The following is a 15,550-nucleotide window of genomic DNA, read 5'->3' as shown; positions in this document are numbered from 1 at the left end:
TGCCAACCGGTTTATCGACTTGGTAATCTGAACCTTGCCGTCAAAATGCCCGTAATTGTCGTCCCGTGGTTTCTTTGCCCGGTGGGGCTCGGACTGACGACTCGCGGAAGCATCCCGCAAATTGGCCAGAGTGAATCCAGTCGCTTTTCCGCGACACCCACACAACGCCCCGAGGGCAGGATCGAAGCAGATTTGCTGGAATCCCGACACAGTCGATCGAGCGGCGCGATCACGTATATTGTACCGCCATTTGTGGACGGGTCGGGTCGAAGAGCATCCCATCAGTGGGATTTCGTCTCCACATCGATCCGTCCAAAAGTTCGCCCACTTCTTTCAGGTTTTCATCCCTGAAATGGGAACTCTGGTGATTGTCTCTCCGGGTTTTTTTTCTGATTAAAGGTTTAAAAGTATACACCGCGATACATTAAGCGTTAAGACCCACGTGCCGGTCGTTGCCCCGAGCTGTTTAGGCCGTGTTCGCAACCTGATAATTGAAACCTTTCATTTCGCAATATTCGTGAGGCTCTTGATCGCCCACCTCCTGCGGTATAGGAATTTGTTGAATGAGCCGTGGAGTAGGCCTTCGTCTGTAACTCGCATTTTAATGTCCGCTTTTAACTGGTGTGTTGGAGAAGGGCGAGATTGAAATGCAGCTGTGGTTTCTATAGCAACTGGAGTCGACTCAATGATCGCTTGGAACGGTGAATTGTTTGGAATTGTACTTCGTTTATCGAATCAAACCAACTCCAGTGGGTACTGTACCGGACAGTTGTATAACTTACAAACATCTTGGTGTCTTGAAATCACCTTTCGTAAGATTAACATTGTGTGTCGCTTTTCGGATGCATGTATACATTACAGATTCCTACACTTTGGTCCATCGTTCCATTTCTTCTAAAATCCTGCTTGCTCCTCAGCAGTCCTCGAGCCGCGTGCAGTTTCTAGTAAAATGACCGGAGACGCTCCGGGGCGGACGCATCAAGACGCAATTACACTGTCTTTTTCGAGCACCTGCTCGGCTTGTAAGCTCCCGTCGGCCACTAATTGGGTGCGAATATCCCACCGGCTCGATCTCACCGTGATTTTACCGGCGGGAGAGGGCCAGATTAAATTATACATTGAAGACACGGGGCACGCACCGGCAGGACGCGTGGTTAAAACGCGGCGGATTCAGTGTCTTACAGCTTGGCCTTTTGATTTCGTTTCAGTAACGAAAACAAAGGACATGTGGAAACACTTTGCTAGCCTGTCATGCTATTCAAAGAGTTCATTGATTTGTGTGTGCATTTGCTCTAACACATTTCAAAGGGTTTCTCAGTGGTTTAGCAGTTACCCTGAAGTGCCGCTTCAGTGCTCATATTCGTTCGGTATTGGAGTAATAATATTCGTAACAATGAACACCTTTGAGAGGAAGAGGTGCTATTTAAGACCTGTCTTTACGTACAAATCAAAGAGTGTTCTAAGAGTGAACTAAGGCGTTTTCCTTATCTCCATCCTCCTCTTGGCACAGGGAGAGATAAACATTTTATGGCGCAAAAGTAACTGAAATCTGAGCAGCGCACAGCGCGCAACGCATATTGATGCAACATTACGGTACCACTTATCATCTCGGTGTGGCGTAACGTTAGACCGAGGCTATAGGGAGAATTCTTGTCGGTAGTAGTGGCCGGTGCGCGGGACAGCTTTCAGACCGTGTGCAAGCCGAGCCCAAGGGCCACCTTTAAAATCCCACCCACCCCCCTCCCGTCCGAGATGCACGACATCCTTCGCACGCACGCGGGTTCTGTGGGTTTAGTTGAAATTCGAGCTAAGAAGGCGCTCTGGAAGCAAGACACGCCAAGTTGGCTCCGCAGCAGTAAAGCGCGTCTATGTCTGCTCCGAGCGCTGTCAATTTCGATTGGGATAGCAAAAATCGTGATTCCCAGCACACTCGCCAGTGAGACTTGTTTGCAAGAGATGTGTGAGAGTCCGTTTACAGGAGTCGAGTAGAGACGGTTCTGTACAAGCAGACGGTGCCGGGCGTCAACATGTTATGCTTGTTATTCGTCTGAAACAGGAAGTTTTGCACCAATTATGTACACTAACGCGAGAAGATTTAGCGAGCGTCCTATCACTCGTTCGTTTTCAATGGTCCCCCTTTTTTATTTCAAAACAAATTAAAGGTCTTCTCCTGAACACTCACTTTTCTCGTGGAAAAAAGGCAAGATTAGCTGGCGCTGGGCTTTGCATTTTGATGTGATTCCAAGTCATTGGGTCAAGTTCAACACAGACATCGTGTGTTTCACATTGTTTGCAAACGGGGCACTTTCTGTGACTGTGGGACCCCAACGCATGAACTTAAGTGAAAAGTGTATACTTCCCAAAATTACTGGTCTCTTGACCAATAGCTTACGCCGCTTTCAAGTGGTTTTATGACTCTATGTAATGCACGAACAATTTGTCTGCCCGATACAACATCCTGGATCCGTTATCTTTAATGTCGGTCAGGATTTCAGACGGACATTGCTTGGCGCATTTAATAGTGCAAATAGGTACAATGTGTTTTGTTTTTGCATACTTTCAAAGGAAACGCTCGTACACCAGTATGTGTACCAACATACCGCTTCCCTTGTCCATGTGGCTACGGCTATTCATGTGGCAAGCAACAAAACCAGATACCGTAGCCGCACAAACCCTATTCGCACGTGGCCTCTTAAAAGATGGTGACCCGCCAAAAGAATAAGGACCTTTGACCCATCTGTAGGTGATTCAAAGTTGCTTTTTTTCTCCTGTCTTTTCAGGTGGACTCTTCGTAAAAGGCAGTAAGAGTGAGCAAGCATTCAATTTCGCTGTCCATCGGATCAACCGGCTGAAAGCCCCCGAAAACGACACAACATTGGTGTCGGTGAAGCGACACATCGCTGGAGGTAACAGCTTCGATGCCTACAAAAGAGGTAGGACTTCATGTGATGGCAATTTGCTTGTTCTGCTCGATGGCACTGCACTGATCTAATGGTACTCAGCCAAAATGATAGCCAGGATTCTCTCCCATAAACCGACGATTTGCCTGGTTAATTGTGTCTTTTTGTTATTCGGTTTCTGCTTCGTCTGGGAACGGCGTCGTTCATTTGTGAAATGTTCGACTCTCCGTGAAGTTACTGGCCCAAATTTTGTGCGGGAAGCGGGACTCAAAATTGATGTTCTTGTCAAATGGTCCTGATGACTATGTATATAGACCGTTGAGTCTTAAATCTTGATGAACGCGCTAGACCCAAACTTATTCAGATATTGTTGCTTGATTCAGAAGAATTATTCCGCAAGATTTTCATTGTCCTTATTTCGTTTTTCAACGGATGGCGAGAAAATCTGTTCAGCCATTACCGTGTCCACCGCTGTCTGCACACTTGCACCGAACCTGTTTAAAGCTTGCGGAGTCACGCATCCTCTGTGCAGCGTCGTTGTTTATTTGACCGCCACGGCGTAGGGTAAGAATGATTTACACAAATCAGCGTTCTGATTTATGACGACGCGACCTGGGCGGCTCGTGCTTCATGTACACATCCACCAGCCACCCCCCGACGCTGACAACCGGCTTATTGATTCGCTCTTTTAATGCGATATCCATGGCGGACTATAGGCATGCAGGATATTCTCTAGCAAAAGAAGCTACTAAAGCTTTCATGAGGACACACTGCACTCGATAGAACCGTGCGTTTTTATCGGCAGACTGTTTTTAGTTTGGAGATGATCAACTAAATAAAGCACTGTTGGTTAAAAATTGGATGTGGCCTACGACAACTGTTTATAATCCGCGTAAAGCCGGAACTGCATTGAGCCACACAAACAGACTTGGACAAATAGCTTCATGCAATCGCTTGATTTGTTTTAACTTAGCCCCAAAACTTCACGTTCGTATTCCCTCTCATCATTTTAAGTATCTTAAGGGTGTACACCCTTTGCACTGCATTCTACGCCGGGGGTTGTATCCCGCCTGCCCATCATACCAAAATTGCCGAAAGGTTGATGTCTTGTATTTCTTCGAGTTTACAAAGCAATGCACTCAGGAAGCAGAAAATGCTCCCAGGAAACCAAAATAAGCACATGACTGCGTGCACTGGAGAACACAGTGGGATTTTCTAGAGCCCGTTTGGTATTGAGTAGAATTGATGTGGTTATCACTGTTGACGATGGGGTAGCATCTCCAACGGGTAGGACGACACAATGGGAGGTTAACGAGAACTTGAGGGGCCATCTCCCCCTGACGACAGAGCAAAGCACGCGGCTTAGGAGTGTTCCATGGCAAGTACAGCCCAACATGCGCTGCCGACGCGAAAAGTTCAAGTGGTCCACCGGGATTAAACCGGACGGACGCCAGCTCCACTCATTTGTCGCGGCGGAGACCATATCGAGGGTAAACCAACGACGTACCAGCAGCGCGGCAGCGACACCATTTATTGAGGGATGCGGTGTCCACGACCTATCCTATTTATTACAGGAGCCTGTAGATTTCCCCCTAGCAGCTGTTAATTAAAGACACAGTGAAACTATGAAGGAATAATAAGCATATTGCTTTAAAAAGATAAACGATAAGCTGGAACAAGCGAGGTGACCTAATGACGCATCATTCATCACACATCCCGTTTGTCTTGCCAGTTGTGCGCGCTGCATCCATATCTTCCCCGTGCACGCATTATCAGCCGCTTCCATCAAGTGAACCACGTTCCGCATAAGCTCCCGGGATCTTGTCCACCGTTGTGAAGAAAGTCCTTTGAGAAACGGAAAAAACCAGTAAGCCTGACTTTGCATAAATGTCACTGACGATGAAAAGGACCTCAATCCTTTATGTTCTACCCTCGTAAATCAGGTTTGCATTTCCTAACGAGGGTGTGCTCTTGTACGTGTATGTATTTTACTTTTATCATTGTGACTCCACCAAACGACATAGTCCGTCGAGCTCGCTCGGCTCTGGATCGGTGAATTCGATAACTTTGGGTCAGCCCCATTATAGCTAGAGCAATTACTGGGAAAGAATCTTTATATCAGTATTGAAAAAGAGGAACAGAAGCTCCAATAAATGCCGTTCTGGCATTTCCAGGGATGGATCGATTGAGCTGTGCCCTGTTTGGTTGCTACTTTTCAGCTTCCCTGGCACAAACACTAATCGAGTAAAAGCCCTTGAGGTGAATTTGCAATTTGTGGTTTTTTTGATGGAAGTGTATCATCTAGACCGCACTGATTGCATTGGTAACTGAAGTATGGGTCTCTTCACATTCGCAGTCACCTGATTGACGCGATCAAGTGCTCCACATTTTCGCTGCCACAGATTTATTGGCGAGGAATCAGTCCTGGGACAATATATTAAAAGTGACAGGCTAGTCAGATGACGCCGACTATCCATTGGCAAAAACAGATATCGGTTCCAGTTTTCTTCGACACCCTACAATGGGGTAGACGAGCTGGGGCCCTTGCCTGGCATTGAAATATGGGCATGCGTGGAACAGAGCATGGCATAGCGTCACAAGTACCGAACGTCAACCACGATGAGACAAGACGCTGCAGTTATTTTGCGTGGGAGGCAACATCGTGTCCTCTCCGGCACCGAAAACGTTTTTCATACAGTGAATGTTACCACATGACCGCTGACGAGAAATAAGACTACTCGAAATGTTGACGATAATCCGTTTCTATGGACGATCAGGTCGCGCATTAAGGGTTGTCAACCCCCAGTCATGGATTGGAGAAGCAGAGAGGAGTGCATGATGGATCACATGAATTGCCATCATTACGCATTACTAAGCGGCATCACTGGGGCAGGGTAACGGGTAACATGACAGACAGGAAGCCTGGCATTCCTCGTCCCCCCCCCCTCAAGCGGCCGCAACAAGACCGTGCAAATTTTCAGCAGCGTCATTTGTACTGAACGGGAGAGAAACATTGAATGTAGGTTATCAGAGCATTTTCGGCTTGGGAACCAGTTCAAAAACGGAAAGAAGCGAGGTACAGCGCAAGCATAGGCCTACCTTCCTTTTTAATTTGTGGTCCTAATGCCGAATTGGAAAAAAATACAAGCTTTCATGCGCGAACCTTCCTTGTCAACGTATGAACTGTCCCTGACATATCTGGGTCGCAATCTTTTTCTGAGCCGAGTATAAAACATGTTTGCTCCGTTTCAATTTTCTGTTTCTGATGAATCCACGCGGCCACGCGCAGGGGCGTTATGTCGCAAAATGAAGAAGTTGCACAACACGGCTTTGCTTGATCAGATAACAAGCTCTTCCTCTGATATGAATCAGACCCTTCCACCTTCTGCTTTCTGAAGACAAATTAATGTTTGCATTGGCATGTTTTTCAATTCAACAGAAAGCGCCACCAGGGTAAAGACTTCTCAGAAAATTCATGAGTCTTGGGAAGAACGAGCTAAATATAATTGCCGTGTGGGATGCCCGTAGCGACAGATAGGACCTTGTTGTGATCATTCCTGGATGATTGATACCAATAGGTGTTATGAAAACTGCATCCCACTCATTCCATATACCTTGGAATTCTCCTCAATGACAAAAACAATGGACACTTTACGTTTTCCACGTGTATCCATGTTGACATTGTTGAATTTTCATTCTTGACATTAAAGTGAAACGTAGTTTGCTTTGATGCATTTGCTGGCTATACAAAATACGAAACACTCCTTTGGGTATTAATGTCCATATCGCAGCATGGTACGTCTTTTGATTGAGTAATTCCAATTTTCACATAGGCGGGTCTGCCCTCAAAGTATAGATGTTTGTTGTTTGTTTGTTTGTTTTTTTGCTCGACCCTTTCAAGATGGCCTGACCTATTCCGGCAAATCCACTTAAACGCGAAAACACCTGCAGCCGTCTTCTTTCGAGACGTGGTCGGTATCTTGTCATAGACTGGGTAGTAAGCCCTCTCCCCTCTACCCACCATGTCCAAGAGATCAGCGGGTAAGCCCGGATTTGTCCCATCGGCGGTCCAGCCAAGCGCACGGTATGAAAGAAAGCGCGGTTATCAAGACACTCAAAGATTGAAATTCAAGCTGGCTCAAGCGATGTAGATGCCTCATATTCCTATGTTTATATATGCGACACAGAAACACAAGTCGTAGACATGCACAGGGCAATAAATAAAAACAATCTATGCTTTTTAGTGTAACATAGCACGTTCAACACTGCATTAAAGTGACATTGTTTTCTCCCGCGCCTCTTTTAAGAATTTTTTTTTGCTGTTTCGCGCTGTTTAATTACGTTGAATTTCATGCGTGTTGGGAGAATTCAGTGTCTGGGTTTGGCACCTTCTCGATATATTCACCCATAAGTTCAGCATACTTCATAACCTACAGTGGCAGTGTTACAGATTTTACTATTACATTTGTTACATTGATTAGAATAGCCTTAAGAGACGGCTTTCGTTGCATACCCGTGTCTTAATAAGTTGGCTATAACTGGTTATCACCACATTCTTTCAGGGCACAGCAGAGGACCTCCTGTTCTTGTTCTTCTTTTTTTCCCTTTTTTATCTGATTCCCTAACCCTTTAATTTTTGATGCAAAATGTCTTCAACAAAATCAGCATGTATGTAGCCCAAACCAGTCTCGAAATCAGTTCGGTCTTATCAAATAACAGACACTTGGAGAAGCACACACATGCGTGGGTCCCAATTTGTGGGCCGTGTTATTGAACCCGTCAGGTGGAGAAACCGGTCGTCTAATTCAACAACGCATCTGTCGCGGCACGTCTGCGGACAGACAAGTCGCCCTCAGCTCGGACGCGCGCCGAGAGCCCAGTCTCAGAACAGAATGCACGTGAATGAGTTTTAAAAAAACACAGAGTTCATATTCGCTGTCTGTTTTGCCATCCCAGCACCAGACAAGTGGGTACATACCGATGGCCGTAGGGGAGGACCGTCTCGCTGTTTGTGCACCACAATGCACGGGCCTACCAGAAGGAGCCTGATTTCCGTAGCGACCGATGCCACATAATATTCGGTTACATGGAGACGGAACAAGAGCCGCGATAACAACATGCTGTAAACATCTAAACTCTGTTTTAACAGGGCCCAAAACATGCCAGTCAGCGCGTTTGTTTTCTTTTCTTGCACAAAAATCTTAAACCCAACGAAAACATTATTCCATTTAACAAATAATAACTTTTCTTTCTCAAAATAAAATAGCTCTTCCCGTGCAACAGCGCAGTTTTTTTCAGCCTTACATTAAAGGGGCTGCACTCCTCTGAATGACGTTAGTCGAAAGCTCCTCTCATCAATTAATTTCAAGGGGAAAGGTTCCAGACTCAAGAATCTGTCATTGTGTCAAGAGACTGATCTTTAAGGTCTGTCGCTGATGAAACATGCTTTTCCTCACTCCAAAATCCTCTCTGAGGGAAGATTCGGATATTCGTGGCAACCATGTGCACCCACCCTCGATGACTTACATGCCTATTGCCGTTGAGCTGACATCTTCAGGGATTGGCCCCCAATCAACAGTGGCCCAACATGAATTCCCAAATTCCTAACCGGCAGCCATGACATCTGTGGTAACTTATTGAAATTCAAACTAGATCATAACTAGATATGCAGCGGCTCTCCGTAGCTGGATTCAAAACAGCCTAAGGCACAAACGTAGTTAACGCTAGACGTTTTTTGGAAACAATTTGTTTTCAGCGAGCTCAATCACTAGTTCTTGATCATGCGTCATGGAAACTCAGTGCAATGTAATGCATACTGTGCAATTGTTTTACTAAAGTTCAACAAGAAAAAAATGTCTACTCTGTCGAGAGGAGGGATTTAACTAACTTTTGTCTGAGTTTCCGATCAAGTTCAAGGCGGTAAATCACCCCCAAAGACCTTTTTAAAAACGTGTTTATTATCTGTTTGATCAGGGACACTGCGAAATCCGCTACTGTAGTTCTGAAGCGCCTTTGGGTGACTGCGCAACATTTTATCGCCAGAATATCGATAAAGGCTTTTTTAGTTGTTGAGCTAGATGAACCCAACCAAGTAGAACAAAAAACTTACCTCCTGATTGATTGAGGTTCTGTCTTGGTAAGACGCCACCGTTTGATGACGTTCAATAAGGATGAGTTTTTTGTGTGTGTGTGTGTGTTTTTCACTTTTGGCAGTGCTTCTTTGGTGGATCAATCCTGTCCTCCGAGGTTTGGAGCAATTGGTGAGAAAAGAGCCAAAAAGAGTAAAGGAACTTGTCTATCACTGGCGGATGTGTTTCACTGCTTTGTCAAATATGAAGGCAACTTTACTGGGTAAAACAAGTTAAAAGAATTCGATTTCCTTTCGCCTCAAACATCAGCAACTGCGTAAAGATATGCCAAAAACTTTAGGGAATATTTGTTGTTTCCAATCTTGTCAAACGTGTTCATTTCCTGGGGTCATTTTCTTACTGCGACAAAGTATTGGTACAATTCGATTTATAGCGCAACCTTGACTTGATGTAAAATGTTGAGCGGTGAATTCGGATCAGTGAAAAAGAGACAAAATAACATAACATCTTCGTCCTTAAAGCCATCATGCTGATAATGAGGTGCAAGTGGCGAGAATAATGATGTGCGATAAGAAAAATGTGATCAGTCATCATCTGCTGACACATTTGGCTATGTTATTTATTTCGGTCATTGAGTTCGACGTCAGGGTACTAGATTTGGTATACCATTAAAGTTCGGAAAAGGATCTGCAGTTTTAATGGCGGTTTAAGATTGAACACAAGTTGACATTGCTGAGTGACAGGAAACAGAGTGAATATATTTCGCGCCAAAGGAAAGGGAAAGACCTTGGCTTATTGGTATATTTAAAGGAAGGCCTTAGAATCAAGCGGGTCCAGGCGGTTGTCTTTAGGCACAAATAGCCGAGATTCTCTTGGGCGACTGGCCTGGTCAACTCGCTACTGGCCGGTGCGGTCAGTCGCCTGATTCAAGCCATCCACTCATCAGATGAGCTCCGGGGAATGCTGGGAGGAATAAAGCTCTCTATCATGTAGGACTACTATCATGAAATACATTTTGGGTGCCAGAATAGAAGGCAGCGTCGAGAGAAAGTGGAGAGAAATTAGACACGACTCTATAGGAAATGGCTACAGCCTATACTGCAGACTTGTGCGTAATAAGTCATTTGCGAGTTAAATTTCAAGAAAGTATGGTATACTCAATTATCTGATTGAACATAAACGTAAGAATTTGAATTCCCCAGACAAAAAACACTGTTGCTATACCTCGTGATTCGGGGCAAGCTTTTGCATAGCGACCACCATCTCTGGAATGGACTGGTTCCTTTGTGCCCTTCTTATCCATCAAGAGCGGTGTGTTGTTGCAAGGCGTGTCTTATGTAACTAAGCAAACGTTTGCCCGAATCAAGAGGTATAGCAACAGTGTTATTAGGATGGAGAATTAAAAGTGCTATTTTCACGTGAATTTAAGAACTCAGTGTACCAGATTTTATTCAAATTTTACTCGCAAAAGACTTATTCCAAACCGCAGTCAAATAAATTTGACACAAGATGTATTTTTGCGTTGGGGAGATGTTAATTATATATAACGGGTTTGCCCTTACCCAACGTATATTAATAAGCACTCAGTGCTTGTCCGAGAAAAAACCTCACAAACCCGTTATATGTAATAAATTTGACACAGCATTATTAGCACTTGGCGTGTTCAGAGACATAGTGCTGGGGAACCATGGGTGCATAAACTGCGTTGCTCACGTACATTTTTATACATGTACATATACGAGTATCGCGTAAGGCGCACGTATACGACCAGCTTTCATTCCTGAACCCTAATGTGTTCACAACCGCGGTGCTCTTGCAGGGTCGCAGCGTACACAGTAGTGGCAATAACGTTTGATTGCCTGCCACACCTTTCTCTGCTGCAATAGGGAATAACTTGCGTAGAGAGTCCGCACGACAACCAATGGTGCACTACCAGGCTTCACTGACGTCCCTCAGTCTACAGTTGGACAAAAAATAAGCGTGGTGTACTACACCCTTCCATTGGGCGACATTTTCGTTTGACTCAAATGTAATGGTACAGTTATCTTGCTTTGCGGCCAACCCTAACAGTGTATAAATGCTCAATCAGCCAATCAAGATTCAAAAATTCACAATTGTAATAGGGAAGGCACCTATAGGCTACCCCCAAGTAGATTACATTGAAAAAAACTCCTCCCCCGTAAGATTTCGTCCCCTAATCCCTGGAAAACGAAGATATGTCGTTAATCTGGAATCGACTCTGACAAGAGTCGGCTGAGGTCGAATACAAAACTACTCGATACTGGTTTCTTATTAAACAGTGCATTGACTGCCGATTTTATGACAGAACGGGTACGTTGTAAATCACATGCAGGCAGAAACGTTTATCAGAAATTTCCTGTCATTCTTCGAGGTTTTATGGTCACGGTATTTGTAGAAGAACGCTGCAGTCATAAAAGACGTCTCACCGTCCTGTCGCTCTAGCTTGCGAGGGGACACGATTCTTAACTGGTTTCCTAGTAACAAGTGCGAGGAAATGATGCTTCCCGAGGCCGTCTTGCCTCCCCCGAGGCTGCTCATAATTTACGACAGGACGTTTTCCCTTTATTTCTATTTTGCGATTGCCAGCCTTAACGACTGCCATCTACAAGAAGGGGCTCTGTAGTAGAGATCAAACAGTTGTCGTGTCGTCGAGCGATTCAGCGTCCAATGTAAATTGCTCGAACGTTTGGAGTTGAGTGTTTGTGTTGTCGTCAGCTGAGGACCTGACGATTGTTAATCGAGCAGCTTCGCATGGGACACCGTTTTCCAAATCGCAGCCCATGCAAAGTCTTACACTGTTACACTTAGTTTGGGAATACAACTAACTAACAACACAAGAGATGCAGCGGTATTTTGCCTAGCGAACGCCTACATAATACTCATCCTCGCTATCATGCACCTGTTGTAATGGAGAGAACCAGGTTTATAGTCGTCGTCCGCCAATTTGCCTGATGTTCAGAAAGATTCTGTCATGTATATGTATATCCAAACAGAAAACAAGAATTACAGTTAAGACATCTCACTTCTCACAACGCTTATGTTATGTAGTTAATCTGAACATAAAACAGTAATCTTAAATATCAAAGGTGACGTTAACTGGAGTGCCAGAATGTTTTCTTTCTTTTTTTATTGTTTTTTTTTATTTTGATGCCTAATCGTTGGCATCGCACAGTCGTAGGTCTTCGCTTGCCGACACTATGAGTTGTGTCTTTTCTGCCAGTGAGCTGTTGATCACCGAAAGTCAACTGTTTGTTGAAGCAAGTTGCTCTCAGAAAAATGTTAGGCACTTCTTTTGGCAAGTCGCTCACTTTAATAGTCTTCCATAACGGAGTAATTGAATGAGTGATTTATGCGTTACCATGTCCGCTTTATGGCGGAGCTGACATCGCTTACTAGCCGGTCAGCTCTGCTAGAGCTTTCGAGCAATCTCTTTCAAGCCGATATCTGATTTTGCGCATTTGTAACATCGCTGTACTTATCGATGTACTATGGAAGTCGTGGTCGTTTATGATAAAAATGATAAAACTATCACAGTATGCACTTTACCCACGGGATATAGACGATAATGCATTACCTCTTTCCCCCAGTTTTCTACGTCAGTAGAGCTGGGTGTGTTTATAATGTGATTTCAGAAGTACCATTAGTACCTGTGTCTCCCCATTGCTGTTGATTTATGGTTGTGTATATCTTTTGTTCTTTTATTTTGTCGCATCGAAAAGTCACAGAGGTCTGTATTTTCACTCATCAGAAGTCTGTATTTCCACTCATTCGCATTTACCCGGCTTGCCCTAAAAATCAATACACGGGTTAAGCAGTTTCACGTTTAAGCACTAGATTATTGGAACATATCATAAGTTTCATGAATTGCATAAGCACATCGTTACTCTTCTATCAATCTCGATTGATTCACACAAGGAAGAGGTACGCTTCATGTCCATACGGCGCCAGCGGCAACCTTTGCGAAAACGCTGTATGCTGTCTTGAGCACACAGCTCGACGAAACACAAAGTCCTCTGCGCCTACTTGCAAAATTTACACTGGATCTTTCGTGAGGGGTCCCCTGCAGCGCGCCCTCCTCCGTCTCCGCACGAAGTCACCGCTCGACACAAGTCAGCTCCTGAACGCCACATCTGCAAATCAATGACAGTTAGCCCGGGGGGTTTCCGTAAAGTGATCAGGCAAGGGTTGATGCCCAATCGATGTGTGATGACAGTCGTCTGACGCTTGCTGCGGGCATTGTGTGTTCCTATCGCATGATAATCTACTTGAGAAACTTCTTTCAATCAGTGTGCTGAGAGTTATTCGTCGAATATAATGCTTCTCTCGCTGCCTAATTCGCAGAATACACAGATTCTGAACTTACAACTCTTCTCTCAATTGTCAGGAATGTAAATACCATATGTGAACTATAGCCTATTCGTTCTGCATTGTTACGCTGTACCTGTCTTTGAGTAGAACTTCGGGTAAATCAGAAATTATTCAGGGAAAGTGCACTTTTTTCTTTACACATTGAGTTTTTTCATCAACGATAATGGATCCCTGATGTCAAAAGAATCTTTTAATTATCAGTTCTGCTGAAGCTGGTATGTTTGTTCTAATTTAAAGGATCGGGTAGTGTATGATTACGCTCATGTAGGATTTTCTCCCCTTTGTTAGTTTGCAGTCTACTCTCACAAGAGGGCGGCATTGCTGCCGTCTTTGGCCCGTCGACGCTCGAAGGTAACCTCGCTGTGGACGGCGTTTGTGATCGGCTACAGGTGCCGCACATTACCGCTAGATGGGAACATAAGGAGAGACCCTCCTCCCAAAAGGACCTCAAAATAGTCAACCTGTACCCGCACAATCGGTACATCAGCCTCCTTCTGAGCAACCTTACCGAGTCGTATGCCTGGACGAAGATGACGATAGTCTACCAGGACGAAGAAGGTATACAGACTAACCGGGAAGACTGCTGGTAACTGAACCCTCCCGTTCGTAGGTTCCTTCGAACTGGACGCGCGCGTGCGTTTTGGCAAATCACTAGCCACTGCTGTTTATAGCAGCACGTATAGCGTACGTATAGCGCGTACTGCCTATTCACGAGCTTAATAGTGCCGCCCCTTAATGGTTTCCAATTCAGGTCACCGAATGAAGGTGCCTTTCTGTATGCGCGTCAACACTTGCGCCTAGCTTTGCATCTCCGTCAAAATCGCTCCGGAGGCGATTTTGACGGCCGAACGCGACGCACACGTACGTTATGTTAATGGAGTTAATTTAAATTAATGTGAATTTTTGTGTCCGTGAAAGTGAAACGCATGAACGCATCGTGTACGCAACGTACCCAAAAAACGTACATTATGGAAAGGCGCCTTTAGTCGACAGTATATTCATTCATTGATGTCAACTATATACCAGCACAAGTGCTGGTACAGCGGGAACTGCGCGTGAAGACAGCACATGAAAGCCCAATTATAAAGCACTCCTTCTGTTGACTTTCAGTATACCTGATTGGCTGGGTGATATATTCCCTTCTTATGAGATTATGAAGTTACCGAGCCTCACACAAATCCGCTAGAAAAAATTCCACCTTTCCTGCCTTAGTTATAGACCCTGTACAATGTAATTTTGTGTGTTGTCGTTGACAGCGCTCATAAGACTGCATCACGTACTAGAGCGTTCGCGGGGCGAGCTCACGCTACGAAAGATGACGGCCCAAAACCTAAACATGCTTCTGAAGGAGATCAAGAAGTCAGGGATCTACCACATCATTATTGACTGCAAACAAGAAGTGCTCATGACAATATTAGAACTGGTACGTATACACACACGTGGGCCGTGCCTCTGAGTCACTTGGTAATACCATCGACTGACTCAATTCGTATGTGTATGTGTGCACTGGAGTAAATTGCCTTTTCTTGCTGTTTTTATGCAGTTGCTGGAACTTCAAATGCTGCGAAGTCACTATCACTATATATTCACTTCAATGGTAAGATCCGGAAGGGACTGTATTCAAGTAAAAATAATGTACTTGGATGGAAGACATAATAACTGATTTAAGTTTATTTAATTCTATTCATTAGAATATGCGTGCTACTGGAAGTCTTTCTTTGTGAGTTTTATAGTATGTTACCCGACAGTGCACTGCGTTGCATTGGGAGGGCACACACTGTAGGTTTATAAGGTGTATTTTATCACGACAGGACATGTGCTTGATCGAGATGACGCGCTACAGCGGCGACTCGGTCAACATTTCTTCCATCCACTTGATGGACATGACGAGCACTGACGTCAAGTCCAAGAAGGTGAAATGGGAATTCTACCAGAAGCTGGAAGGCAGCAACGAAACGGCCTTCACGGTACGGGCTAACCTTCCAAACCTACCCAGGCCTGTTATGGTGTGTTTATACCGGCCCAGAAGCATTCATACAAGACGAATAGTGCAAGAATGAGGCATACGATAAACCGTTCTTGGCGAATCTAGGGATTATCTCCTCGTAGCGCAAAACAGACAGTGACGCCCGAAAAGGGCATTGAGAGAGATGCCCCAACTGGTAGAAATAA

The 15,550-nt window shown here is 44.8% G+C and overlaps 1 protein-coding gene across 2 annotated transcripts in view; it reads left to right on the top strand.

Moving 5' to 3' along the window:
- The window catches only part of LOC110986164 (glutamate receptor ionotropic, kainate 2-like), a 65,413-nt gene that overhangs the window by 37,445 nt on the left and 12,418 nt on the right, over positions 1–15,550 (top strand). For both annotated transcript variants that reach the window (XM_022247815.2, XM_022247817.2), the window contains exons 3-7: positions 2,781–2,933; positions 13,667–13,936; positions 14,635–14,801; positions 14,922–14,975; positions 15,190–15,345. In XM_022247815.2, the coding sequence (XP_022103507.2) occupies positions 2,781–2,933; positions 13,667–13,936; positions 14,635–14,801; positions 14,922–14,975; positions 15,190–15,345 (800 nt within the window). The remainder of the gene's footprint in view (positions 1–2,780; positions 2,934–13,666; positions 13,937–14,634; positions 14,802–14,921; positions 14,976–15,189; positions 15,346–15,550) is intronic.

Source organism: Acanthaster planci, linkage group LG15 (genome assembly GCF_054643075.1).
Source record: "Acanthaster planci isolate LZ-2023a linkage group LG15, COTS_SCS, whole genome shotgun sequence".
Lineage (NCBI taxonomy): Eukaryota > Metazoa > Echinodermata > Asteroidea > Valvatida > Acanthasteridae > Acanthaster > Acanthaster planci.
Note: the sequence above shows the minus strand (reverse complement) of the source record. Positions and strands in the feature narration are given on the sequence as shown.